This window comes from Lathamus discolor, chromosome W (genome assembly GCF_037157495.1).
Source record: "Lathamus discolor isolate bLatDis1 chromosome W, bLatDis1.hap1, whole genome shotgun sequence".
NCBI lineage: Eukaryota > Metazoa > Chordata > Aves > Psittaciformes > Psittacidae > Lathamus > Lathamus discolor.
In genome coordinates, this window is record NC_088908.1 from 23,808,461 (window position 1) to 23,835,868 (window position 27,408).

The 27,408-nt window shown below is 47.6% G+C and overlaps 1 protein-coding gene across 7 annotated transcripts; it reads left to right on the forward strand.

Moving 5' to 3' along the window:
* Window positions 1-310: 310 nt before the first annotated feature.
* Window positions 311-23,302, forward strand: LOC136004407 (zinc finger protein 821-like). 7 transcript variants are annotated; one of them, XM_065660854.1, is made up of 8 exons: window positions 311-327; window positions 643-798; window positions 2,129-2,220; window positions 19,183-19,308; window positions 19,816-19,958; window positions 20,505-20,609; window positions 21,507-21,673; window positions 22,389-23,302. In XM_065660854.1, exons 3-8 carry the CDS (start codon window positions 2,181-2,183, stop codon window positions 23,041-23,043), a joined length of 1,236 nt encoding a protein of 411 aa, XP_065516926.1. In that variant the 5' UTR covers window positions 311-327; window positions 643-798; window positions 2,129-2,180; the 3' UTR covers window positions 23,044-23,302. The 7 variants fall into 7 exon arrangements, with proteins under 7 accessions (XP_065516926.1, XP_065516925.1, XP_065516924.1 ...); XM_065660853.1 differs by lacking the exon at window positions 311-327 and adding an exon at window positions 458-554; XM_065660855.1 differs by lacking the exons at window positions 311-327; window positions 643-798 and adding exons at window positions 2,389-2,449; window positions 17,330-17,387 and having other exon boundaries at window positions 2,136-2,220.
* Window positions 23,303-27,408: the final 4,106 nt, after the last annotated feature.

Here is a 27,408-nt window from a genome sequence, read left to right on the forward strand (position 1 = left end):
ACGGGGATTATGAATATGTATGTGACTAATGCAATAGTGAAAGTACATAAACCTGTAACAAATACTAATCACTTGCGCCTCTGGCTACAGTCATGCGCCCAGCGCTGTTGCTTTTGCTTTATTGACTTTGTCCCCTCAATAAAACCTTGTTATCTCGTTTAGAGGAGCGAGTTCGTATTTCATATAAATGACATAGCGAAAGGATCCATCTCAAGCAGTGGGTAAGAGTACTCCCGATAGGTTCCTGCCTGTACCCGCCCCTAGCTCCTGCTGTTCTGAGTCTCGCTTCCATAGAACAGGAGTTACTCATGTGAAGGCTCCGTGCAGGTCGCGGGCGATTGGTGGGGAGAGAGGGAGGGGTTCGGGCTCTTTGAGGGTCAGGTGGCAGTCATGGTGGCAGTCATGGTGGCTCCATGGGGGAGGGGTCGTGTCCCGTCACCGCGCGTCTTGGTGCGGCGCAGCCCCGAAAGTAGGCTGGCCCGGGGCGGGCTCCAGGCGGTGCCCGCAGGCTTCTGCGGAGAGAAAGTAGCCTAGAGAAGGCCCCACGCCGTAGGGTGGGGCAGTTCGGTTTCAGTAGGTGCATGAGTTCACAACGCGGTGGCTTTTAAGTTAAACGTAAACCCGTGATTCTTGATCTTGCAGGGCAGGCGAGATTCCGGTAGTTTGGGGCAACTGCATCCCGCCCTGAGTGTGAGGAGAGACAGTAGCCAACGGCGGGGCTGAGCGTGCGAGACCTGTAACCGGCGCGAATGATCCCCAGCGGGCGGCTGGGGGCTGGGACGGATCCATAAACAGCAGGTAAAATGCTTCGGGGAATGAAACACTGCACCGGAGCATGGGTGAGGCCTCTGACCGCCGGCACAGTGCTGCATATACCGGGCCCGGCTCCCCGCGCCAGGGCCAGGCTGTGTCGTGGCTCCACGCGCCGTGTGCTCTGGCGGCACCGCCATCTTGGCCGGCTGTCTGGCGACCCTTTGTCTGCGGCTCTCTGCGCCTGCAGCGGGACCGGGTAAGGCTGACTGGGTCCCGCCGTCCACCCGAGGGTCGGCCTCTGATGGCCCAGTCCATCCGTCAGGGCTGTCGGGATGGCCCCTCGGTCGTCTGTCGGCATCTTTGGGCTGAGCTCTTCTGTCCATCCTTCTGCCACGTGAGCGGCGTCCGTGTGTCCTTCCGCCTGTGGGCTGGATTCCTCCTGCCGCCTCCTGGGTGCTGTTTTGCCGGCTGGATCCTTCCGTTGGCAGGAAGCTGATGGGATCTCTGTGTCTGTCTAGGGGGAAATGGGTTCAGCTCCTCCTTTTATCTGTTTGTCTGAGGGGACTGCTGGGATTTATCCCTTCTTCTGTCAGTCTGAGGATGAGGAGTTGATGTTTGCCTCCTTGTAAGGTTTGAGAGGATCTGTTGTCCCCACCTGTAGGGGACAGGGGCAGTGCATCCCCGATGTGAGCTGGGGTGTTGGTGGTTCCTCCCTAGGTGAGGGCACAGGGTGTGTGCCTAACTGCCTGTCCTCAGCCCTGCCTGCCCAGGGAGGGTGCAGCAGTCTCGTGTTCCTGCCCTCCCTGCGGCTCTCTGCAGGGATGGTGAGGTCAGGCCCTCTGAGGGCCAGCTGTTTTGGATGAGACCTGTTCCTGGGCTGGCCACTCCATCCTGTCAGCTGCTGCTGCTGTGTATGAAGCTGTGACTGCAGGACAGCTGGCTCCCTTGTCTGCCTTCTGGGCACAGTGGGGGTTGTTTCCTCTCAGTCTCTCTCTGGATGGGGAGCCAGAGGTAGGGCAGGGTCTGCAGGTTTGATCCGGCTCCTGCCCTGTTGGCTGTGGGGATGGACAGGAAGGGAGAAGGCTGTTTGGACTGAGATTGCAGTTGTTCTTGAAGTGGGGTACTCTTAGCTTTTTGTCTGCTGGGGATAGGATTGCTTGTAACTTTGCTTGAGAACTGAGTGGGACTGCCCATATATGGTGGTTTGTGAAATGCCTGTGGATCATGTTGGATGCTGGCACTGAATATAGCTGTGGCGATGCAGAACGAGCCCTGTAGGCAGAAGGGTGGGGAATGACCTTGAGACAGCCAGCTGCGTTTGGCCAGAGGCTCAGAAGGTTCTAGTGGGGTGTGTGACAGGCTCTTCTCTTCTCAGGTGAACCCTCTGCTGAGGGAAGGAACACTCTGTGCTCCCAGGTCAGGGAACCATGTCCCGTCGGAAACAGACCACTCCTAACAAAGTTCACTGTGAGTATTATGTTATGCAGCATTGTGGGATCCTTGCCCCAGCTGGATTGTTGTGGAGCGAGACAGTAAGGAGGGGAATGATGACAGCGTACAGTTTGTAGGGGGATGGTGGTTACTCGCATTTTGTCACAGGGGCTGTAAGATGAGAAACTGATCTTTGTTCATCAGGGGAGCTGGCTGTGTCCTGGCATGGCAGAGATAGACTTGAAAAATGACTAATGCTGTAAAGGTAGGTATGTATGTGCAGGGCCTGTAGCTGTGCTTTGCATTCACACTGTCACAAGTGCAAATTAGTATACTAAGAAACGCGACTTCAGGGCTCTGGCCTGTCTTGGGTAGCAAAGAAAGTTCTAGGCCAAGGTGGTTTGACTGTGTGGCTGAAAGCCAGGAATTCCTGGGTTCTGATCGTTGCCCTACCACAGACTCAACTAATTGGCCTTGGACACATTACTTAAGCTCACTCTACCTCAGTTTCCTTCCAGATAATGTAAGTAAAGCCATGCAGTGGCCAAATAACTTACTGGACAGATAAATGCTCTGCTGACAGACAGGGTATGCCACAAAGTGACCACACGCTAGCTGTGTAATATGCAGAGTTTATTAAACAAGCGCACTAAAGCCAATAAGCACACTAAAAGCAAGCACACTAATGTGAATTAGGTAAATCTCTCTCTCTCTATATATATATGTATAGTATTCACTATTAGTACACTAAGGCAAATCAGAGATATAGGTATATAAGTAAAGTACCAAAGAAAGTTAGCAACGCATTAGATCATTACTGTGTAGAAAGAACAGAGATTAAGCAGACATACATCACCAATTACCACTGAGTCATCATCTAGGCCCACACTTCCATCTGGGAAGCCCTGGTGCAGCTGATGCCAGGAGTCTCAGGTAATTGGGAAAAATTCCTATGCGGTGTATCTACCCATAGGTGAGGCTTCTCTCATGGCCATAAGAGGGTCCCACTTTTATACCCTTATCAAAACAACTGGCTTTATGCCAGATCTCTAATCAGTTACTCATGGGACCGTGCAGTTTCTCATGATCTCACCATTGTCCACTCTGAGAGCATTGGCCAGATGCCCCAGTGCGGCCAAGTATGAAGGTTTTAGAACACCTGCACACCTATGTTTTCCCGCCTCTTTCTGGCAAACAGTCATGATGAACACAAACATGTATACTTTGCCGAATACACTGTGGCAAACAGCATCCTTTTTTATGGCTCTCAGTGATGAGAGGGAATCAACTCCCAGCTAGGTTCTCATCCATTACAATGCTATCTGTCAGATCATACTTCAGCTGAGCTGATGGGACAGATCTCTGTTTCTCCAGCACTGCCAAGACCCTGGCGTTTGTTTGGCAGTGAAAGAGCTGAAGATGCTGTACATCAGCACATCTTGTGGGCAGGATACAGCAAGGTGTTAGTGGAACTGGATATGCATATGAATGTTTAGCTGCAAAAGGGAAACTGCGTATATGTGGTTTTTGACTGATTGCAACCAAGGGAAGCTGGGGGGACTGAAGCTATGCCCTTGTTCGTATCCAGCTTTGTGGCTGGAGACATGGTTAGAATTTGGGTTGTAAGGAGGAAAATAAATTCCTGATTCTGTAGATCTGTGAAAGGAAGGCTGATGACTGATTCGGAGAAAACTCCAGGAACAAACTTGCCAACAAAGTTTTCAAGCTGACAAGCAGGTATTCTTTATTGCGGCGCCGAGAGACACGGGGGATAGCACCACCTAACGTGTGTCTCCCCAGTTCCCACACACGCTATCCTTTTATAGTCACTGGGCATACATACATATTCATGAGGCTACGTATTGATTACATAGAATCATAGAATGGTTAGGGTTGGAAAGGACCTCAAGATCATCTAGTTCCAACCCCCCTGCCATGGGCAGGGACACCTCTCACTAAACCATCCAACACAAGGCTTCATCCAACCTGGCCTTGAACACTGCCAGGGATGGAGCACTCACAACCTCCTTGGGCAACCGATTCCAGTGTCTCACCACCCTAACAGGAAAGAATTTCCTCCTTATATCCAATCTAAACTTCCCCTGTTTAAGTTTTAACCCATTACCCCTTGTCCTGTCACTACAGTCCCTGACAAAGAGTCCCTCCCCAGCATCCCTGTAGGCCCCCTTCAGGTACTGGAAGGCTGCTATGAGGTCTCCACGCAGCCTTCTCTTCTCCAGGCTGAAAAGCCCCAACTTCCTCAGCCTGTCTTCATACAGGAGGTGCTCCAGTCCCCTGATCATCCTCGTGGCCCTCCTCAGGACTTGTTCCAGCAGTTCCATGTCCCTTTTATGTTGAGGACACCAGAACTGCACACAATACTCCAGGTGAGGTCTCACAAGAGCAGAGTAGAGGGGCAGGATCACCTCCTTCGACCTGCTGGTCACACTCCTTTTGATGCAGCCCAGGATACGGTTGGCTTTCTGGGCTGCGAGCGCACACTGCTGGCTCATGTTCATTTTCTCATCGACCAGCACCCCCAAGTCCTTCTCTGCAGGGCCGCTCTGAATCTCTTCTTTGCCCAGTCTGTAGCTGTGCCTGGGATTGCTCTGACCCAGGTGTAGGACCCTGCACTTGTCGTGGTTGAACTTCATAAGGTTGGCATCAGCCCGCCTCACAAGCGTGTCAAGGTCCCTCTGGATGGCATCCCTTCCCTCCAGCGTATCAACCGGACCACACAGCTTGGTGTCATCGGAAACTTGCTGAGGGCACACTCAATCCCACTGTCCATGTCAGCGACAAAGATGTTAAACAAGACCGGTCCCAACATCGATCCCTGAGGGACACCACTCGTTACCGGTCTCCAGCCAGACATCGAGCCATTGACCACAATTCTTTGTGTGTGGCCGTCCAGCCAGTTCTTTATCCACCGAGTGGTCCATCCATCAAATTGATATCTCTCCAATTTAGAGAGAAGGATGTCGTGTGGAACAGTGTCAAACGCTTTGCACAAGTCCAGGTAGATGACGTCAACTGCTTTACCTTTATCCATCAATTCTGTAGCCCCATCATAGAAGGCCACCAAATTGGTCAGGCAGGATTTCCCTTTAGTGAAGCCATGCTGGCTGTCACCAAGCACCTTGTTGTTTATCATGTGCCTTAGCAGGTTGTCCAGGAGAATGTGCTCCAAGATTTTACCAGGCACAGAGGTGAGACTGACTGGTCTGTAATTCCCCGGGTCTTCCATTTTCCTGTTCTTGAAAATGGGGGTTATATTTCTCTTTTTCCAGTCGTTGGGAACTTCACCTGACTGCCATGATTTTTCAAATATGATGGCCAGTGGCTTAGCAACTTCATTCGCCAGCTCCTTCAGGACCCGCGGATGGATTCCATCAGGTCCCACGGACTTGTGTGCGTTCAGATTTTGAAGATGGTCTCGAACCAGATCCTCTCCTACAGTGGGCCCAAGGTCTTCATTCTCACAGTCCCTGCATCTACTTTCTATGAACTGGGTGGTGCAGTCAGAGCCTTTGCCAGTGAAGACCGAGGCGAAGAAGTCATTCAGAACCTCAGCCTTCTCCAAATCCTGCGTAGCCAGTTCTCCAGAAAGCTCCCCGCATGCGTACAGAATTGTGGTGGTGGTCTCTGAGGGTCGTTTACTTCTTCCAACAATCTTCATCACTTCTGGCAGCCTTTGAAGCATGCGCAGTAGATGTTTATACCAGTTTAATTGGTTCGTTAGCACCAGAGACTCCTATCCTCCTACTCATCAGTTAGTTTAGCTGTAGCCCATCCTGGACACCTGCCATTCCCAGATACCCCTTATCCCTGTGTCCTGTTTTTCTGGACTGTTTTTCTGAAAACTATGTCAACTATAATGATTTATCTTGTGAGAGAATTCTCAGTATGTTCTCTAGTTGTGCTCTATTTTTTTTTTCTTCTCTATGTATCCTGCACCTCAGTAATTTTCCACTGCTACTGTTACAAAGCTGCTAAACTTAGCATTACTCAAAACTAATTTTAAGGTTTATATATATATTCCATTTTGTAATTTTGTGCCCCCCTTGTCTCATGATAGGGCCCTAGGTATTGCTAAGCTGTAGTAGCTGTCAGGAGTATGGGACATAGAGCTGAATGCTGTAGTCCTAACACTGCCTCAGTTTGCTGATGCTGCTGGTTTGCATGTCTCTCTGTGCTGCCTTTCTGTATGGGTATGGCAACAGGAATCTATGCATGCTGTTTTCTGTACTAGGGGAAAATACATTGGGATATAGCCTAACACTTTACATTCAGTGAGTGTACTGGCGAGAAATATCTCTGCTGGGACTTGAAAACCCCATTAGCACAGGAGAGCTGACAAAGCTTTCCTTGGTGGCCAGCTAAGAGTCTTGAGGTGTAGCTTTCTGCATCTGCACTGACTTGTGCTTTGCAATTCCTGCTTCTGGGTGCTGGGTTGCACAGTGGGCAGAGTGTAGCTTTGATTTGCAAGATAGTATTTTAATGACTTTGGAATTGTCTTCCTTGGAGAAATTTGATTTGTCCTGTGATGTTACTGTAACACATCTTGTGTCCAAACACTTTTGCTTCTGAGAGTGCCCAGATATTGCTCCTGCCACTTAGATCAGACTTAAATAAGTCATGTACTTAAACTGTCTCCCCTGGTGTAGAGTCATGGTCTCTTACATGTGGAAACCAAGGGTACCAAGTTCTAATGGTGCAGGTAAAGTTTCCATGGTGTTTATGTGGGCTGTTTTCCGCACTCCACTGCATAAGGGTGATGTTCTTCAGAAGCTTGTACTATTATATACAAAGCTATACATATTATAGAGTTCAGTTGTGCATTATTTTCACAGTGGACAGCAGCTTTTTTTATCTGCAATGGAAGTGATTGTATCTCCAGTTTTGGTCTCGGGGGAAGCTATCTGACAAACATGTTACCAGTAGGCATGATGTTGAGGTTGGCATCTGGTATACCATAGAGAGGAGTTCTGGGACCTGTTCATCTCCTTTACATGCAGTATGTGAGAAATGGTCTAGATAAAAACTTAAGCTCAGAGTAGACATGGCAGTGAAGCAGCTATTTATTAACATTTTTGCAAAAACGGGTGTCCTAGCAAGTAGGCACACCCAGCAAAAGCAGAACTTTGATTTATATTTCCTATCCCATCTGCAGGTTCCTTCCCTTGTTTCCCCATTGGTTGGGTACTCCAAGGTTTAGAATTATAGAATCGTAGAATAGTTAGTGTGGAGAGTTGCTATGTTGCTGAATGGTTAAAAGGTCATGGTGACATACTGCAGCTGGTGCAGATTTCAGATGGAGAAGTACAAGGGAGCAAGAAGAGCGTGCCCTGGAGATAGACTGCGGCAGAAGCAGAACGATAATTAAGTTTGTGACCTTCAAATTGTTTAATGTTTATCTCACTGACCAGACTCCTTGTCCCTGGCTCTATTTTGTATCCTGTTCTGTTGAACTCCGTTACTGCATCACAAACCAATGATCCTGTAACATGTAGAAGCTACGAACCAATGATCCTGTAACATGTAAAAGCTATAAGCCAATGATCTTGTAACATGTAAAAGCTATAAGCCAATGATCTCTGTATGCAAGTTGTATAAGTATCCATCTGCTTAGCAATAAACGAGACTTGTCGGTCATCATCGGATGAGCTCGTCTCCCGGCGATTCCCACAAGTTAGGGTTGGAAAGGACCTTAAAATCATCTAGTTCCTACCCCCCTGCCATAGGCAGGGGCACCTCACACTAAAACAGCCTATCTGACGCGTATAATCTACATGCTAACTGTCCCACCTCTGGTTATATCTCCCCTTACTCGATTTTGTACGCCCCTTCCTCTTATTTATTTATCTCCTTTTATGGTTTGATTTCATAACTCTCTGGCAGGCATGTGGTACCCCAACTTACTGTTTAACCAGCCTGCAACTGCTTAGTTTCATAGGTTGTACAAAGATAGTATTATTTTTAACCACGGAGTGTATCTTTCATCCAGAGATGATATTGTCTTTAACCACAGAATGTGTCTTTCTAAGTTATGGTATCTCAACCCCTTTGTTTACCTTTAATAACTTAGCCCCAGTATTGAAAAAATTTAATATTGCAAAGCCTTAATATTGATCTTAAAGCTCTAATATTGTAAAGCCCTAATATTGTAAATCCCCATACCCAATTATGCAAAACCAACACAGTTTCTCTCACATAGTATGTTGCTACAAAGCAACTATTCAACAGGACCTATCAGAAGCAGCAGGTAGGATCACAAGAAAATAAAGGGACTGAAAAATACAAGAAACATGTACAAGAGACATGGTGATGTCTCTGCCTTGGGATGGAAAATATTGTCTGTCTTACAATGAATGCCACCAAATTGTTGGGACTTCTCTGGCTACCTAGCCTGCTGTGTATCTGCAGGGCCCAGAAATACCATGCGGTGCATTGATGAGGAAAATCGGAAAGAGCATCAGCTCCAGGAACTGGGTGAGCCAGCAGAATGAGGAATCAGGCTAAGACATAGCACATGTTACTGAGACTTCTTCACGGGGACTGAAGTGGTTGGGAGGAGAAGAGTAAAAGGGACAGCAGCTATGCAGCTTTTTGTGCAGCTGTCTGCAGCTGGGGTCTGATCTGGCAGGCTATGGGGCTGGGGAAGTGCTTTTGGATTTGCATTAAATACCACTGTAAATATCTAACTGGACAAATTTGTGGGAGGATGGTGCCTACTTTCTTGCGTGGCCGCTCCATGTTATCTTCTTTCTTGGATTCACTAGGGCAAACAACAGCTGCAGATCTCTCCTGGCTTGCTTGGTGCTACTTCTTTCCAGGGTTACTTTCCAAGTTTGGCATGGCCCCCATTTAATCTTGTTCTCGCAACAGCATGGTTTGCTGTCCCTGCTTAGCACAGAATTGTTCTGTTTGGCATGCAGATTGACTGGCTGAGAAGTCATGTGGTTACAAAACAGTTTTAAATGGAAGTTGATGTGTAAGGAAATTCAAAAGTACACAGAAACAATGATGAAAATTATCACAAAAGTCTCTTTGTGCGTAATGGCCAGTCCTACAGTGTTAATTGTAGTAATTTCCCCTTTGGCAGGGCAGCAGCATGTAATTGGTTCTTAATAATTTAATTTTGTTTTGCCACATGGTGCATGAAAAACACACCTGGCAAAATGGTAATACTGGAATAAGTGCATTGCCCATTCCATGTTGAATTGAAAACTACAATGCAGTTAGTTGTTCCTGTGTGTCATGGTTTAAGCCCAGCCGGTAACTCAAAACCCTGCAGCCGCTTGCTCACTCCCCCCCTTTCATCCCCACTCTGGGAGGGATGATAATAATAATAATGATAAAGGAAATAACAAGGGGACCACCCACCAACCGATACCTAGCCTGACCTGAGCAGTGATCTGGGCCTTCCAGGTAACTCCCCCCAGTTTCTATACTGGGCATGGTGTGCTGTGGTATGGAATACCCCTTTGGCTAGTTTAGGTCAGGTGTCCTGTCTCTGCTTCCTCCCAGCTTCTTGTGCCCCTCTTCACTGGCAGAGCATGAGAGACTGAAGTCCTTGATCGGGGTAAGCATTACTTAGCATCAATTAAAACATCAATGTGTTATCAGCATTGTTCCCAGGCTAAAGTCAAAAACACCAGCTACAAAGAAGGAGCTATAGCTGAACCCAGGACACTGTAGAAATATCTTAATTGAGTCAGTTTGATCTTTATTTTCTCCCAGAGTCCTAATGTATAGAATCTCTCTAAGCAATTCATCTAATCTTTCGTTCAAGCCCACCCAGTGCTGCACTATCACCCCATAGGTTAGGGGCTAATCGCTGCTCTTCTGCTTGCCAAAAATGTGCTGCAGGTTTTAGTGTGTGTTTTTATTTCTCTCCCTGCTGTCCCATGGGCTATTTTTCTTTCTATTGCTTGTACCCTTTGCAAGCAATGCTTATTTTGGAGTTCTTGAAAACAGCTTTTGTTAGTCAAATTAATTCCTGCTTCCTAGCTCTATCCTGGTACCAATATCCCATTAATCTTCTATTACCTTCCCTCTCCCTCTGACACACACACATTCTGTGCTCTTAAGTGTTTATTGAATTCTGTTATCTATAATTTTTCCAGTTTGAAGAGAAAGTATCTTGTAAGAAATAGCACCCAGCATTCAAAACCAAGCAGAAATGTTACTTGCATCAAAATCCTTGGTTCTTAAAGGGCTCTGTGGGCTGCTGTTGTTAACTCAATTGTGTTGTTTTTCATTTCAGTAACCACTACAGCAGTGTGGACAACCCAGAATAGCAATGGGGCAGGTGGACTAGATCCACAGTGGTGGAAAGACTTACAAATTTTAGGTCCAGGAAAGGAACACAGAAGACATACATGAACGGGGACTTTAAAAACAAGGAGGGAATAAAGTGGCTCATCTGAGAGTCATTTCTGTTTAGGAAGGAAGACAAGGGAATGGGGAATGATGCAGGGTTTTTTGTGTGGTTTTTTTTTTTTTTATTGATTTAGTTTTTGGTTGTACTTTGTGGTGGGTTTTTTTTTTTTTTGTTTGTGTGTGTGTGTGTATTTTGGGGTGGGGGTTGTTTGCCTGCATTCATACAGTTCAAGAAGGGAAGGGCTGAGGAAAAATATTTCTGGCTATCAAGTTGATACTGCACCAGATCCTAGCAGTCATAACTGCCCCTGTTGCACAATTCCATGGGGTTGTCCCCTACCTCCACAGCTGCTCACCTGGCATCCCACTCATTTACAAGAGTATGGAGAGGAGAACTGGAATGCAAAGCAGAGGCATTTGTACGATCTTTCACTGTCCTATGTCTCTAGCTGTTTGTAAAACAAATACAGTGACTTGTTTTGGTGTGGTTTTATTTTGGTTTGTTTTGTTTGTTTGTTGGGTTTGTTTGTGTGTGTTTGGTGGGTTTTGTTGGGTTGTTGGTTTGTTTGTGCTTTTGTTTTGCTTTGTTTTGTGGGTTGGTTTTTTTTTTTTTTGTGGTATGCCTGTTTTGGTGTTGTGGTCAGCCTGCAGCCCTTTTTGTATTTAATAAAGAAACTTCTGGAGAAGAACCTGTGAATTCACTATTGAACATAACATCCTTTACTGATAGAAGTGATCCTACAGCTGTCACCTGCCTTACTCCCTTTCCAAATGAATGGAAGTGTATTCAAAGTGGGGTGGGGGTGTGTCTGTGTGAGCACATGTGTGCAGAAACAAGTGTAACCCTGTACCTACCAAACATTAAAGTGCTAAAGTTTCATCAAAGTAGGACTTAGTCCATCAGTAGGTGAAAGGGACAGTCTTCCTTAACTTTTTTTGGGAACAATATTAGTTTCATACGTGAGAAATTCTGTATAAGCTAAAGATGGCATTTTTAAAAGTTTATTTTTCCCAATCATGTGATGCTTTTTTAGATAGAGGCTAGTGGAGAATGCACAAGATGTCATCTGCTAACAGCAGTGGTTTGGTTAGCAGTTTGCATTTCTGGCTGTGTGCTGGTAGTTCTCTGCACTGTGTTGAATCAATGCTAACTTGGCTTTGGGTACGTTGTACAGAAAGGCCACTAGCAGACATGATTACACTCAGTTGTGATTGATGCTAGTGTTACTGACAGGAGGAGTTTACTCCTCAGCCACCTTATAAAGATTACAGCTTTTAAAATCCTGCAGACTGTCTGCATATCTGGGCAGAAACATGCTGCTATTAAGCTCTAGGCTGCTGCTCAGTGGAAATGTAAGCTACCTGGAAGGGGAAAAGGGGAAGAAAAACACCTAACTGCTTCCACTAGGACTTGCAGTGGTGTTTGGGAATCCTGTTTTATAACTGTCACAGGTAGCACATCTCCCACCATAGTTTTACATCTGTCCTGTGTTGGGCAGGTTTCTTCATTTCATCATACTTTGCTTTGTCTTGCAATGCTTTTTTTAGTCTCTGCTCATTTGCTTTTATCCTGGTGGTTGGTTGTCGTGAAAGGAAGACTTGGACGACTCAATATGAGTTAACAGCAAGCTTCGTTTATTGGGCTTCTACAGAATCACAGAATCACAGAATCCCAAGGGTTGGAAGGGACCTAAAAAGATCATCTAGTCCAACCCCCCTGCAAGAGCAGGGTAACCTACAGTACATCACACAGGAACTTGTCCAGGCGGGCCTTGAATATCTCCAGTGTAGGAGACTCCACAACCCCTTCGGTTAATATAACAGTGAATATGCAAATACTAGGCACTTGATTGGTTCTGGCACAAATAAGGCATTGCGTAAGCTCTACATTTTTGTAGCTACATCGTGCACCCCCCCACCATCCTCTTTCTCATGCACTTATCGCTTAGTGTCCTTGGCTGTGATTGGTCATAGTATGTTGCTGTTTGCCGGTGTCCTTCATTTCCTCATTATCTGGCGTGAGAGGTTTGCATCATGTTCTACACAGATGTCTTGTTTCAGCTCGTTGATGGGAACGTGACCTTTTGACCTTTTTCGACAAGCCAATCCTCCACAATTCCCCCTTTTTCTTTATAAAGGAATAAGGACTGAGTCAGGAGTCGTTGTAAACAAGCAGAACAACAATGCAAAGCATAACAAAGTAACAAAACCCCTATAATTATGAGACCTATAACAGCGAAGCAGCTTGTAAAGCAAACGTATATGCAGCTCTATGAAGTGAAACTTCTAAAATCAGCTAAATATTTCTGAAGCGCTATAAGCAGGTTACATAAAAGATAATTTGACAGACTATACAAAAGGTCTTTGTTTCAGCTAACTCTGGCGAAGATGCCTTATAGACTGACAACCACCACAATACAATTCTACTGTAGGGTCACACTGATGACAAAACTACAGAGTTATCGAAGCACTTGTTGTATCACCAATCTCAGTTGTACCACTATATGCCTGTGGCTATGGACCGGATCTAGGAGGGCGACCGTGCTCAACGAAAGCTCTGTGTTGACTAAGGAGTTAAGTTCTTCTATTAGTGGCTGTAGCGCTCGGCGCAAGCAACGCTCCTCCCGGGCCTGCGAGTCAGGGTCCATACGCTAGCTCGGAGATGCCGTCACTGGAGCTTTTGCAGCAGCCGGTCTTAGTCACTTGGATGGTACCCACAAGGGTCCTGCAGGAGCACAAACACAGGCGTAACCACGGCCCAGATATATTACTTCTGCCGGTCCCTGCCACAAATCTGTATTAGGATCTCGATAGTACGCCTTAAAAGAAGGCTTTATCTTCTGTTTGTACAAAGTGCTTAATAACCGCTGGAGTTTGTTCATCACCAAAGATGCATAAATAATTTAACGTAATTTCACCCATATAATCAGCATCGATGACACCTGGAACAATGAATAGTCCTTTCAACGCAGATGATGATCTCCCCAGTAGCAAGGCTAGTCTCATAGATTCTTTTAACAATTCTGGACCTAGCTGGACTTGAGCCTCCTTAGTGGAGAACTGTCCAGTTCCCATCAGGTGTTGTAATTGCACCCCAATCAGGGGATCTCCCTGGCCTCGCTGAACTGCAACTGCCTCTTGACAGGCTTTCTGCCAATACATGTTCCATAACAACAACTGTGAAGGGGTGAGGATTAATTTCACAATACTTTCAATATAACAGCAAATCTGTTCCCCAAACATATGACAACATCTGCCTAGTGGGTTCAAACTGAATGCCTGTAGAAATAACAGTTTGCCTTAACTGAGATAGCAATTTCCAATTTAAGGGAGACATTTCAGCATTTACTGCCTGACCTTGAGCGTTAATCTGGTACTTAACAGGAAAGGCGAGAATCTTTTCCTGCAACAATCAAAATCATTGTTTGACAGAGCCTCTCTCTGAGTAGATTTCCAATCTATCACCTGGACTCACATTTGTCTACCTGTGCTCTGCAACTTTACCTTCCTTTCTTCTCTCCCCCCCCCCCCCCTTTTTTTTTTTTTTTTCCAGAAGTTGTTCACCCTGCTTTGCAGGGCTACAAACAGCAGCCTGCTCGGCAGCAGCTACAGCTGCCTGCCTGCTTCAGCAGCAGCCATAAATACCTGTCAGCAACCACACTTTTGCGTTAACCCTTTCTTGCCTGAAATGTTAAACCACTACCTGTTAAAAACTTTTACATGAACACGATAACAAAAAAAATACATAGAACACCATCTGCTCTCATCACACACACACACATACGTATGCATATGGGATCCCACAAGCACATTTCACACAACTACAATATTTGAAACACAAAATCCAGACAATTATTACTCGCACTATAAAGTCCCACATACAGAACGTGGCATAAGGACCCTGTGAAGACTATCAGGAAACCAGCTCCAACAAGCATCATCCCAGTGTGAGGTGGCAGGCTCAGCCCTAGCAAGCGTCCCCGCAGAGGCTCTGCCTCCCCCACATCGCATGAGGCTTGGGCTTTTATACTGATCAAAATGCACACTCATTCTGACACAGGTGGCCAGTCTATGTCAGAAGAAGAGGCCAGCAATATCTGTAAAGGTTTCCAAGCATCAATAGAATCATAGACATATTTGCTAACTTCTAGTACATGAGTATCACAGACAGACTGTATCAAAGGAGTTGTATATGGGACCCCAAGTCCATGGTCCGTCACAGTCCGCCACAGTCCTCCCGATACCCCTGATAAGGGCATACGAGAGACCTTCCCACCGCAGGTCTTGATCCAGCACATACATCACAGGGAAAGCACACAATGCATCTGCATCCCCCACCCATCTCGCTTCTCCCTTTACAGCTGCCCATTTATCATGAGGATCTGGGGGATATAAATTAGGCTTCTTTTCCAGCTCCATGTCAAAAGGATCATCCAGGTCAGCATCAGAATTAACAGGCGTCAGAACTTCAGAAGCAGCAACAGCAGCCTGATGAGCACGCACAGGTTCCTTCTTGGGGTCAATAGGGCTCGGGTCAAAAAGACTGTCTTCATCTCTGTCCTCAGTCTTTGCAGACGCGGTGGCAACTGGCAGAGGCTCAGGGGTGGCCAGGGGTGGCCAGGGGTGGGGGGAAGTAATGTGGGGGGCTACTTGTGTCATCACACGGGTCCCCCTCGCGTTCTGTCCTCCGTTTCCCTGTAGTCTTTGGCAAGCGGCAGGGCGGTGCGCAGCAGATTGGCATTGAGGACACCAGACTGCTCCAGCGGGGCAGTTTCGCCGGAGGTGGCCCTGCTGGCTGCATCGGAAACAGCGGACTCTCAGAGCTTTCTGCTGGTACTGGTTGGCTGGGCGAGCGGAGAGGAGCGAGGGCTGCGAACACTTGGTTTTGGGATGTTTCTGCTTGTGCTTTCGATCCCTCTCCTAATTCTTTGATGGCATTCACTAACATAGCCTGATTACCGGTAGGGACTTGCGCGGCACGTTCTAATAACTCCTCAACACTCCAGTTCCCTGGCAGTGTCACTATAAGATTTCAAACAACGCTGTTCCCGTTTTGCAAGACACACTGCTTTAAGGTAGCTCCTTGCATATATTCTGGCACCCCAGCCGATTTTATGGCTGCGGCTACTCTGTCTACAAAAGAACCTAATGGCTTGTCCCGGCCCTGCCTCAGGGACGTATAGGAGGGCAACCCACCAGGGGCCTTAATTCGATCTATGGCGCGCCGGGCATTGGCCATTGCCTCTCTGATTTTGACAGGCCCTAGGAGGGCCTGCGCCTCTGTATGTAGAAAAGGACCCAACCCCATCAGCTCGGGGATAGTCAGCCCGTATAAAGGATTCCCGGGGTGGTGTTGTTCGGCCACTGATTCTTGGCAAAATGCTTGCCAGTATGCGTTAAATAACAACTGCTGGTGTGGGGTTAATATGAGGCAGGTGAGACTCTTGACATCATTGGGGAGTAACAGCCCCCCCCCCCAGATATAATCCAACATTTGTTTAGCGGGCTCCCCCTGAATACCACATTTGCTCACTGTCACTCGCAGCTGCGACAGCAATTTCCAATCTAACGGTGAGATACTAGCAGTAAGGCCACCCTGAGGCCCTTGCTGATAGGTCACCGGGAATGCCTGTAACATATCAGCGGCAGCCTCAAGATCTCCCTCCTGGGCAGCCTGTGCGGCTATCTTTTTCCATATACGTTCACGATCAATACCCATGCCCTTGTTGCCAATTTGCAGGTTTCTCTCCTCCACCAGCTTACTCACGTCCCCAGATTCTGCATTCCCCGGGGGCAGCTTTTCAGCCGGACCCCGGGAAACAAGGACCAAGGAGGAGGGAGAGCCGGTGGGCGGCTTCTCAGCTGGACCCGGGGAAGCAAGGACCGGGGGGGGGGGGGCCGCTTTTGCCTCCTTCTGCTCGGCATGGTGCTGATCTAACGAGTTAGCAACTACCCACCAGGTTTTTCCCAAATGCTTTGCCGTTTTATCACCGTCAAGGGTGGCTGCCCACAGCTTATCTCCTACTTTCTGCCACTCGTCACTGTCAAAGATCGTATTCGGGTCGAGGAAACAACCTTTCGCTACTCCATAAGCTATCACTCCCGCTAATTCCTTCTTTAACTCCTTCTCCTTAATACCACGCTTTTCTAAAAAGCAATTAAATAAATTCAGGGCAGCTTGCCTCTCCATACCCCCTTTTAAGGTACTCGCGCTCCGTTGCCCTACGAGGCTTCGGCTGCTCCTCCTCCTTGGTGCAATGCTGCCGATGCAGCCACTGCAAGTCCGGCGGCGCCCAGATCCCATCTATATGGTCGTCCTTTCACGCGATGCACCGCTTTGACCCTCCGGGGCAAGATCGGAGCCAAGTGCCACTTTTTCACGGCCGTGGTGTCGGTACCCTCCGCTCCGTGTTCAAATCACGTCAGGGTCACCATTTGTCGTGAAAGGAAGACTTGGACGACTCAATATGAGTTAACAGCAAGCTTCGTTTATTGGGCTTCTACCTTCGGTTAATATAACAGTGAATATGCAAATACTAGGCACTTGATTGGTTCTGGCACAAATAAGGCATTGTGTAAGCTCTATATTTTTGCAGCTACACCGTGCACGCCCCCCACCATCCTCCTTCTCATGCACTTATCACTTAGTGGCCTTGGCTGTGATTGCTCATAGTTTGTTGCTGTTTGCCGGTGTCCTTCAGTTCCTCATTATCTGGCGTGAGAGGTTTGCACCATGTTCTACACAGATGTCTTGTTTCAGCTCGTTGATGTGAACGTGACCTTTTGACCTTTTTTGACAAGCCAATCCTCCACAGTTGGTGAGTATCTGCTTCTTGGAGAAGCACTAATTCTGTAGTGTCTGCTGTTCATACAGTCTGTATTTTGGTCCCACCAATGCGAGGTTGTGGTCCAGAACTAAAAGCAGCACTCCAGGCTATGAAAACCATTCAGTGCTGGAGTGGCTTCTGATGGGAGTACATGTGTCACAGCAATCATGACAGTACCTGCTGCTTTTGGTGACAAATAGACTCTGGGTGCTCATCATCTCTCCAGCCTGTGTGGATTGTGTTCTCGTCTTCTCCACAGAAACCTTTCTCGCGTTTCTGAAACGGAATGATAAATGCCTTCAAATGCTTTTGGAAACCTCCATGAGAATGTTGGGAACTAAAACTCTTCTCCCACAGTCTCCATGAAACTTCTGTAGGTCTTTGAAATCTCCCTTAAATTACTGCTTTTTAAAGCACTGCCGGAAATTGCAAGGTAAGCACTAGAAGGCAGTGCATGAACATGGGGCAAAGCTGGCTGAAACAACTTCGCATGTGGGAATGTATCTGTCCTTGTAACAGGACTGGTGCTCTCTCCCTGGCTCAAGAATTCAATTCTCTGGTTATGCTGTTGCCAGTTGTGGCCCTGTACTTAAAGGCACCCTTTTTTTCTGAAAGTTATGTTTTTGCTTTGGTTTTATGTGAAAAATGCACTGTGTCTTATTTTTGCATTTATGCTTTGAGTGGTTTTTGAGAATTTATGCATCAGTTGATAGATTTAACCCAAAAGCTGCCCCACTGGGAACTTCAGCACCTTGCCCCAGGTGCTCCCAGCTCATCCACTGAGAGGTAAAACCTGGAACAAAGACATTTGTTTGATTAAATATGAAAATTAATGGTTGCCTATAATTGTTATTCTTTGGAACCAAAAGTTCTCCTTGAAGAGATTGCTGTAAGAAGTTTTCTTTCAGAGAGGCACAAATAGTTGCTTCTTTCAATTTGTTTGTCATCTCCTATTGAGTTGAGGTAGTAGTGATCAGTGTCTTTCAACAAGCAGACTGTAAGCTATCCTAATCCAGTATCTCAGCTTTCTGGGTTCATTCCCTTAGTTTTCTGTTTGAGCATTGAAGTGTCACTGAGATTTATTTTAGCCAGAGCCATTCCTGGGCAAGACAAGGTAGTGAAGCGAGTTATCCATCATGTAAGCAGAACACCAGCTCTGAGCACAAATGCCTTCTTGGAGGGCAGCGTGTCCGCATTCCTCCTGGGACAGATGGTGGTGAAAGACCATGCCAAAGACAAGCCCTGGTTTTGGTAGCACTATGGAGGGCAGGTGAGGTGCCAGGCACTCAGGGAGATAATGGTTTTGTCTAAGTTGTCTGTTACAGCAAGGAATAGGACTTAAAGATTTCCAGGAGCCATATAGCACTGTGCCTGATCTGGTATGCTGTCATCATCCCCCAGTGGCTTCCCTCCCACCCAGAGCTGTACTATAGCTCTATTGGCAGATAGCTTGGTAGCAGAGAAAGCCACCTGGCTACATACAGCAGACAGATGGGATCTCATAGGGTTTTTTTGTGGCTGGAGTGGCATATAAAGTGTATGCAGAAAGCAGCCCAATGCTGGACATTTCTACTAGTGAGACTTCTACACACGGGCTGGACTCACCTTAGCCAGGTATAAGAGGCTGGTGTTGCATAGGGTAGGCAAGCAGAGAGGTTGCTTAAATGCTTTCTGAGAGGTGACTTCAGAGGTTCTGCACAGTGCAGGTGTGCAGCCCCACACTTGTTCTGTTTTTGGTGAAAGCAACACAGCTGCATCAGTCTGACTCTGTCCTTGTGGCTGCCAGGGGAGCAAGTATTTGCAGGGCTGGAGGAGCAAGCCTGCCAAGCCATAATGAAAAACAACTTTCCTGGAGCTCTTGGGGACCAAAGGGCAGCAATTCATCCACTGCAAGACTCCGACTCCAGCAGCAGTGAGTTCTGCTCCTTCCAATAATGGCAAGGTAGACTGGGGAGACTGTGACAAGGGGCTAGGTGCTGTGCAGCTTGTAGGGATCCTCTGACAGCTGTCTTACCTATCTCTTCTGAGTTAGCACTTGGCTCCCATGCAGGATTGTCAACAAACAGCAAAAGCAGGGCTGCTTCCTAAGGGAATGCAATCCCAGAGCCAAGGACTACCACCCCCCAGACTGGGTAATGACCTCACCACCAGGATGCAGTCCCAGTTTAGCAGAGCAGGGTGGTAATAGAAGGAGGTCCAGCTGACAGTCCAAGTGATTGTCAAGCAAGGCAGGGTAACAGGCCAGGTCCAGGGACTCTACAGAGCATTTCAGGGACTGAAGTGTGTCAGCCTGAATTTAAATGGAACCCCTGGTCTGAGGGGGTGAGTAGAGGCCCTGGGTGATGCTGGTCGGGACAGCTAAGGCTTATGAGTGTTCTCAGGGTCCTGACACTTGGAATTAGTGTTCTGCATGTTCTAGATGGCAGTGATGATGAGGAAACCACACAGGATGCAGTTTCTTCCCATACATCTGAGGAGGATGGCTCAAAGGTGAAAGTGAAGAAAGAATTGGAGAATGCTGAACAACCTGTGGCTGGAGCCCCGCTGATGAGAGGAAATGAGGCAAGTGTGTACTGGTGCTGCACTCGCTTTGGCCTCTCAGGGAGAGAGAACGGTACCATCTAAACACCTCTCCCCATTGTTATTTCTTGTCTTTTTCTCCCTCCCACCTCCTCTAAACACCTGACAGGAGGAAAGGGTATGAAGAGCTCTTGGGCTGCTAGGAGCAGGAGATAACCTGCACAAACTATGGTTCTCCTGGCTGTCCAAGATGATTGTGCAGTGTGCCCTCTTCTTTCAGTCCTGGTGCCTTTCTCTGACTGACTTCCCCTTCCCTTCTGCTACAGAGCAGGCCTTGCCTACTACTGTGCTGGAAGAGCCTGGGTGTGCTTGGAGGCTGTGGGGCCTCTGCCTGTTCTCCTGGAGATAGCAAGAGTTTTGCTCAGAGGCTGCATAAAGGAATTTTCAGTCTGCAAGAACATGAGCCAGCCCCAGTAGGACTGGGCACACAGCCCTTGATCTGGCCAAGGCCTGCCTAGCAGTATTGACTAGATACTAAGGGAGAGTGGAGTGTGTGCCTCACATCAGAGTGGCTTTTCCTCCCTGCAGGTGCCTGAGAGTTTGAATGCTGACCCTATGCTGGGACTGTCACAGTGTTCCCTCTGCCAGCTGGAGTGTGGAAGCAGAGAACAGCTCATTGTTCATGTATACCAGGTAGGGGATGGTTCCAAACTGTGGGATATCTCTGGCCTTAAGCTCCAAATTCAGCAACAACCCAAAGCACAGGATGGCTTTGTTCTGGTTTTTGCAGTCACAGAACTGAGCTTCTAGCTAGGATGTGATTGAAGTTTACAGCAGTAAACTGTGTCCAGAGGGTGTCTTGGGGAAAGAATCAGCAAGGCACCAGTCTGCAGATCCCAAAAGCACAACTCTAGCCCAAGGCAGTCTCTGCAAGTAGTTGCAGGCTAGGACCAGGCAGGTCCTTCAGATTAAACATGGAAGCAGTTTTTACATTATTCAGTAAGAAACCTTCCTCCTAATCATTCAATTCTTTATTTTGTACCTTTATCACAGTTCTTACCCATGAAAACAGCTTTTCTTCCTCTGAAATGATTCCAGTATTGCAGGAAATCTGTACTAGAATCTCACAGGTTTTGTTAGTGCTGTCTTCACAGCACATCAAAGTCTGTAAAAGGAGGAATGAAGCAGAACTGAACTGACTGCTTACCTGTACCAGCTGACTGCCTCTCAGTGCTTCCTCACCAGCATCCTTCCTACTGTTAGTCTAGTTATGCTTTGTTCAGCAACAGCAGCTCCTCAGATGCATTTCTGAAAACAAGGGTCTTATGATCCCAAGTATTTTGGCCGTAATTGTTTCTTTTGCACCAGAGTGGAGCTGTAGAAACCTGTAGAAAGGTTTCCTCCTTGCTGTTTGACCTGTGACACCCCGAGTGTCTTGATCTTGGTCTAGGAGCTGTCAGACAGAGATTTAGTGATAGTTTCCAGTTCCAAGAGGGTGATCTGAATGGTTTGCTGTATCTGTTGAGCATGCCTCAGGCTGGGCAATGAGTTGGGCAGTTCATAACTAACAACCTCGTTGTTGTTTTGCAGCACACTGCAACTGTGGTGAGCACTAAGAGCTACATGTGTCCTGTATGTGGCAGAGCCCTCAGCTCACCAGGATCCCTTGGGCGACATTTCCTGATCCACTCAGAGGACCAGCTGTCTAACTGCGCAGTGTGTGGAGCATGCTTCACCAGCCATGCCACATTCAACAGGTCAGGGTCACCCTGGCTGGTGAATGGGCTAGAGTACCCACATTAAAGATTTAGGTGGGTTGCCTTAAATGATACAGAAGTCATGGCTCTGGACCCACTAAGGCCTGTAGGAGAGTTGTGAACACCCCCAGTGAGTGAGAATCCCTCGATCCCTTCCTGCCTGCAGCTCTGCATCACCTGCTAAGACCTCCCTGGGCTGTGCTGCCAAAAGGGTGTTCCTTTGCTCTGTGAAGAAATAGAACTGTGAAGAAAGCACTGGGGTCTCCAGTCACTGGAGAACCACTGTTTCCTTTGCCCAGCAGTCCATCAGAGTAGGTCTGTACTGCCCAGGTGGGTTTATTGTTTCCAGAGCAGGACTACAGGCAGAAACCAAAATGTTCTTTGTCCTACCTGGTGGAAGATTATCCACTGACCAGTGGAATAGGACTGAAAGGAGAAATCTGGAGATGATGGGAAGGAGCAACTTTGCTAGCTAATTCCTGCTCTTACACTCTTCCAACCTAGATTCTGTTCCAGGCTAACCTGCTTCTGACCCCCACATATGACATTGCTTTATTTTAGATACTCAGATGTGTCTGTGGGCAGGAATGGTTTAGCAGAGGCCTCTGTCATGGGATCTAGTAGGGACACTGTTTATTGCAGCCCCCCCAGGCAGTCTGAGGTAGGGATGCTCCTGTCAGCACTAAGTCTTGATTCTGCTTTTTCTACTTTCTAGTGTGAAGCTGCCAGAGGTGCTGAGCACAGATCAGCTGCCTGCACCACAGAGCCAGGGCCCCTCCAGTGCGGAGGGGAAAGACATTGCCTTTCACCCCCCTGTGTACCCTGCAGCCATTCTCTTGGTGTGCAACAGCTGCGTGGCTTACCGCAAGTTGCTGGAGGCACAGGCACCCGGCATGCGGAAGTGGGCACTCCGGCGGCAGAACGAGCCCCTGAAAGCACGGCTGCAGCGGCTGGAGCGTGAGCGCATGGCCAAGAAGAGCCGGCGGGACAATGAGACACCTGAAGAACGGGAAGTGAGACGTATGCGGGATCGGGAAGCCAAGCGCTTGCAGCGCATGCAGGAAACGGATGAGCAGCGGGCGCGGCGGCTGCAGAGAGACCGGGAAGCCATGAGACTGAAACGTGCCAATGAGACCCCAGAGAGACGACAGGCCCGGCTCATCCGGGAGCGTGAGGCCAAGAAGCTCAAACGACGCCTGGAGAAAATGGACATGATGATCCAGGCACAGTTTGGCCAAGATCCCTCTGCCATGGCTGCTTTGGCAGCTGAAATTAACTTATTCCGGCTACCAGTGAGCAGTGTGGAGCTGGAGAGCCAGCTGCTGGGCAAAATGACCTTTGAGGAGCAGAGCAACAGTGCACTGCATTAAGCTGCATCCGAGGACTGTGCCACCTCTGCTGCATCTGCCACGTGCATTGGCAGGCTTCTCCATTTAGGAGGCTGCTGTGTGTACCTGGCTGACTCTTGACAGTTCTGGTTTTCTCCTGAACATAGGAGGAGAACAGAGCTGAGAGGTGCCTGCCAAAGTAGCCCTGGTGGGAGCAGATTCTGAGGATACATCTCTGCTCTGGGGGCCAAGTCACAGCCTGTGAACAGAAGGAAAATAAATTAATGCTCATGTCTATTTATTCCCCTTCTTTACCTTTTATGTGCTTTGTCCTGTTCTTGCACCCTTGCCTCATTGATGGATTTGGGCTGTTGCAGTTCTGCTGTAGGTGAAAGCCTACCTCATTAAAAAGTGTGAACTATGGAGCTCAGGACTTTGGTAGTCTACACCTCCTCCAGGAGTAAATTCCTTGCAGTTTGTACACATCAAAAAAACAAAGCAAAGGAGAATGTCATCTCCTTGGAAATGGCTGTGCACACCCTTTCAACCTGTGCTTAGTTGCAGTAGCATCCATGGAAAAACAAAGAGGAATGCATTCCTATTCTAAGATACCCCATATAGCCACTAACAGAAAGGCTGACCGAGGCAAGCAAACATCAGACAAGTTTGCTGGTTTACTCACAAGTTCATTTTCACTTAAACAGCATTTCAGGTTTGCAAGTGAGAGTTGATTGAATGGTAAACAATAAGGGCAGGTCAATTCTCTAGTACTGTATGGATCTGCTTTCCCCTTTATTCAGCAGCAGTGAGGCTACACCTGGAGTGCTGCATCCAGGTCTGGGCTCCCCAGTGCAAGAGAGGCACAGACATGCCAGAGAGTCCAGCAAAGGGTCACTAAGAGGGTTGAAGGGATTGGAGCATCTCCTGTGAGGAAAGGCTGAGAGCCAGAACTGTTCAGCTCAGAGGAAAAGGCTTGGTTTTGTCAATGTGTATAAATACCTAAGGGGAAAATATAAAGAAAATGAAGCCAGGCTGTTTTTAGTAGTGCCCAGTGACAGGACAAGAGGTGATGGGCACAAACTGAAACACAGGAGTTTTCCTCTGAACATCAGGAAACACTTTTTTACCATGCAGGTGACAGAGCATTAGCAGAGTCTGCCCAGGGAAGTTGTGGAGTCTCACAGCTTGGAGATACGCAAAAGACAGTGTCCTGGGCAGCTGGCTGTAGGTGGCTCTGCTTGAACAGGGGGGTTGGACTGGATGATCTCTGGAGGTCCCTTCCCACCCCAACCTGTCTGTGACTTCATAGTAAGATGAGCTTGTTCAACCATTTCAGTACAGTCAAATGTATTGATATACAGCCCATCTAGAACCAATGATGACACTCAAGTTATTCTCATAGTAAATTCCTCTGTGACCAAAAGTGACTTTCAGTGGTCACTGCAGATAACACCGTGGGGTGAGGGGGGGACCACTAGTAAACAGAAACACAGATCAGAAAGTTGCTTTTGCTTCCACACTCAGCAGCAAAACCAATGAGAGGAATGTGGAAAAGGGGGGAGCTGGGGAGGAGCCATAAAAAGTTCAGTAACTGAGTCTGGAAAAACCTGCCAGATGGTAGGGAATTTAAGTCATCACACAGAACTGACATCTGGGAGCTATCATCATCTCTCTTACTTTGGGAAAATGCACCAGATCTGGAAAGGATCTGTTCAGACCCATGTTCCAGACCTGGAAAAGATGTATTCAGTTCCACATTTCCTTGTTCATATCCTCCTTTGTTCTCTGATCTTTCACTTCTAATCTGAGCTCTGTCTGTTTTCATGCTCAAACTGACAGTTTGCTTCTTGCAGTGTTTGCTAGTGCTGTCTTGTGTGTCTTGCTTGGCCAGCAGACATGCAGCCTCACTCTGCCACCTGCAGCTGAAACTTTCCCTGCAGTGTCACTGGCACATGATCATTGTTCCAAGGGGTTCAAGAAAGACCACATAAACTCAGAATTATTCGAGCACAGAATTACGGCTGTAATCCATCTGTCACACAGCCTTTAACCTTGCCCTCATCACAGGTCTCCGGATCACTCTGTGTATGACCAGAGAAGCCACATTCTCATGATCACTGATGCTACAGACGATAAAGAAGTCTCAAACACCAAAGGAAAAGCTATTGTTTTTAATATATATATACACACTGTTTACAGAGTCAACAAGTTAAATGCAATATTCATAGGAGCATTTACAATAAAAATACAATCTGTGTATAGCCAAGTACAGATTTAACATGGTAAAACAGGAAAAAAGATCTCACCAAAAGTACAAATATACAGTACAAATTGATTTATTTAGAAGTTACAAAAAAAAAAAAAAGCACAACAAAATAGAGATTATCTTTAGAACTATTAATGCTTTGTTAAAGATCAGGTAGAGGAGAGGGGCAGGAGCAAGTTTGGAGTGGAGCACCTGACTAGTTCTAAGGCTTTAGATACAATGCAGTTGGTTACATGTTAATACGGCTATTACATAACTGGGGTTATAGTTGAGGGATCAGCACTTATCTACAAAGACCTCCCTGCCTCAGTGAAGCCCAGCCCCTTCCTCAGGGCCACAGTCTGCTTCTATGCTTTGCATGGGCAGACCTTCCCCTAGTGCCAAGGTGCCTTGAAAGCCAAAACAACCAGAATGTGCACAGGTGTATTTGCAAGGGGAGGTGGCAGCAGCCTAGAAAGATGTTAGGGGCAAGCCCTGTCCTCCATGGACAGATGTGAAGACCATGAAAGGGCCTCGACCATCAGCATTTTAAGTCATACATGGAACACACCCTGAGCCAAATTCTGTACAGAGTGTGAATTTGGAGTCATCTTAGCAGGTTCTGCAGTTTCAGGCCCTAGGACAGCCTGAAAGACAGAGCAGTTGTGAGTGGTGCTAGGGAAAGGCACATATGCTGCTGTGGGCAGGAGCTAGCATTTGGGCTTCTCAAGCTGGTGGCATTTCTGTTACAGTATTTTCTGAGTAACAAGGGTTAGTTCCCTACAGGGCAAAGTGACTTCAAGTGTGGGGTGGAGACCAGGGGATGGGGACACTTAATGTGAAAAGTGCATTATACTTGTGCTCCTGCTGGAAAAAGGAGGCAGAGGTGCCTCTGCAGCTTCCCTTCTTTCCAGACAGAGCTTCCATTGCATAGTCTGGTACTGATAAGCACTCACTGCTTGGAGCAAGTCTCATGTTCCTGGAGCAACAGTGCACACAGAACCTAAAACAGTCCTGGCCTCTGCTGGGCAGCTGACCCCAGGAATGGCTTGTGAGATGGTACAGATGGCTACAGACACCCATTATTGCATCCTACACACTCTTGCCACAGAGTGTGAGCTGGGTAAGACCAAGGCCAGGAGGTCACTGCTGCTACCTCCTTCAGGTAGGACAGCCCACACTCTCCTCCCCTTCACAATAGCAGCAGGAAAACAATATATTTCTCTGAGAAGCCTGTCACACCTCTGCCAGCAGAAAAGCCCAGATAACCATCTTATTCCACAATGTCTTCCTGACTTTATCTCCTCCTTTCCCTGTAAACCTAAGAAATAAAAGCCTCCTCCATGGGTTCATTTATAGCATTTCTGCCTACAGAAGCACCTGTCTCACACACTCCCTATCTCAGGAGAGCCTCAACGTTTAATACAACCACCACCACAGGGGCTGAGCAACACAGCCCAACCCAGTCAGGACAGAGTCCAGTGATCACAAGAACTGCTAAGCTGGGCTAGACAGCCACCAGTGGCCCCTCCTGCCTACCACCTTTGGGGCAAGCAGCCAGATGCCCAGATTCTTCATCTCAATGTCCTGCCATGAAACGTGCCCCAAACTGTTGCTTCCATAGAAGAGCTGGCAGCTGAAACATGCACATCAGTGGGACAGACAAGGAGTCTGGGTAGAAGCACCAAGGTCAAATTCACCCTGGCCTGTTCTACAGAGCTCAAAACCATGCTCAAGAGATAAGCAGCTAGCCAAAGCCTAGGCCAATGGCCAGGTAAACACCAGGGCAAGCACCTTCACAGCTCTTCAGCTACCTACAGTACAAAGCTATTTTAGCCATACAGCATCTTGCCCCATGCATCAGTGTCTGCCCTTTCAGACCACTGTTTAGTATGGCTGAGATCTAGGAGTAGTTACATGAGTAACTGATATAGAAGTAATTACATGAGATACAGCAGGCTCTCCAAACCCTCTCTCTGAAAGACAGACTTCTGTGTTCAGAGGTGCACACGAGGGGCCCTGCACCCCTCAGCTGCTCAGACTGTTCCCTCTGTGCGTGCAACCAGCCTGGATACATTCACACACCATACGTATGCAAGATCCTTTCTTAGCTGCCTGCCACAGCTGAATTCCTCTGCATGCGCCATGCAAAGATCAGGCAA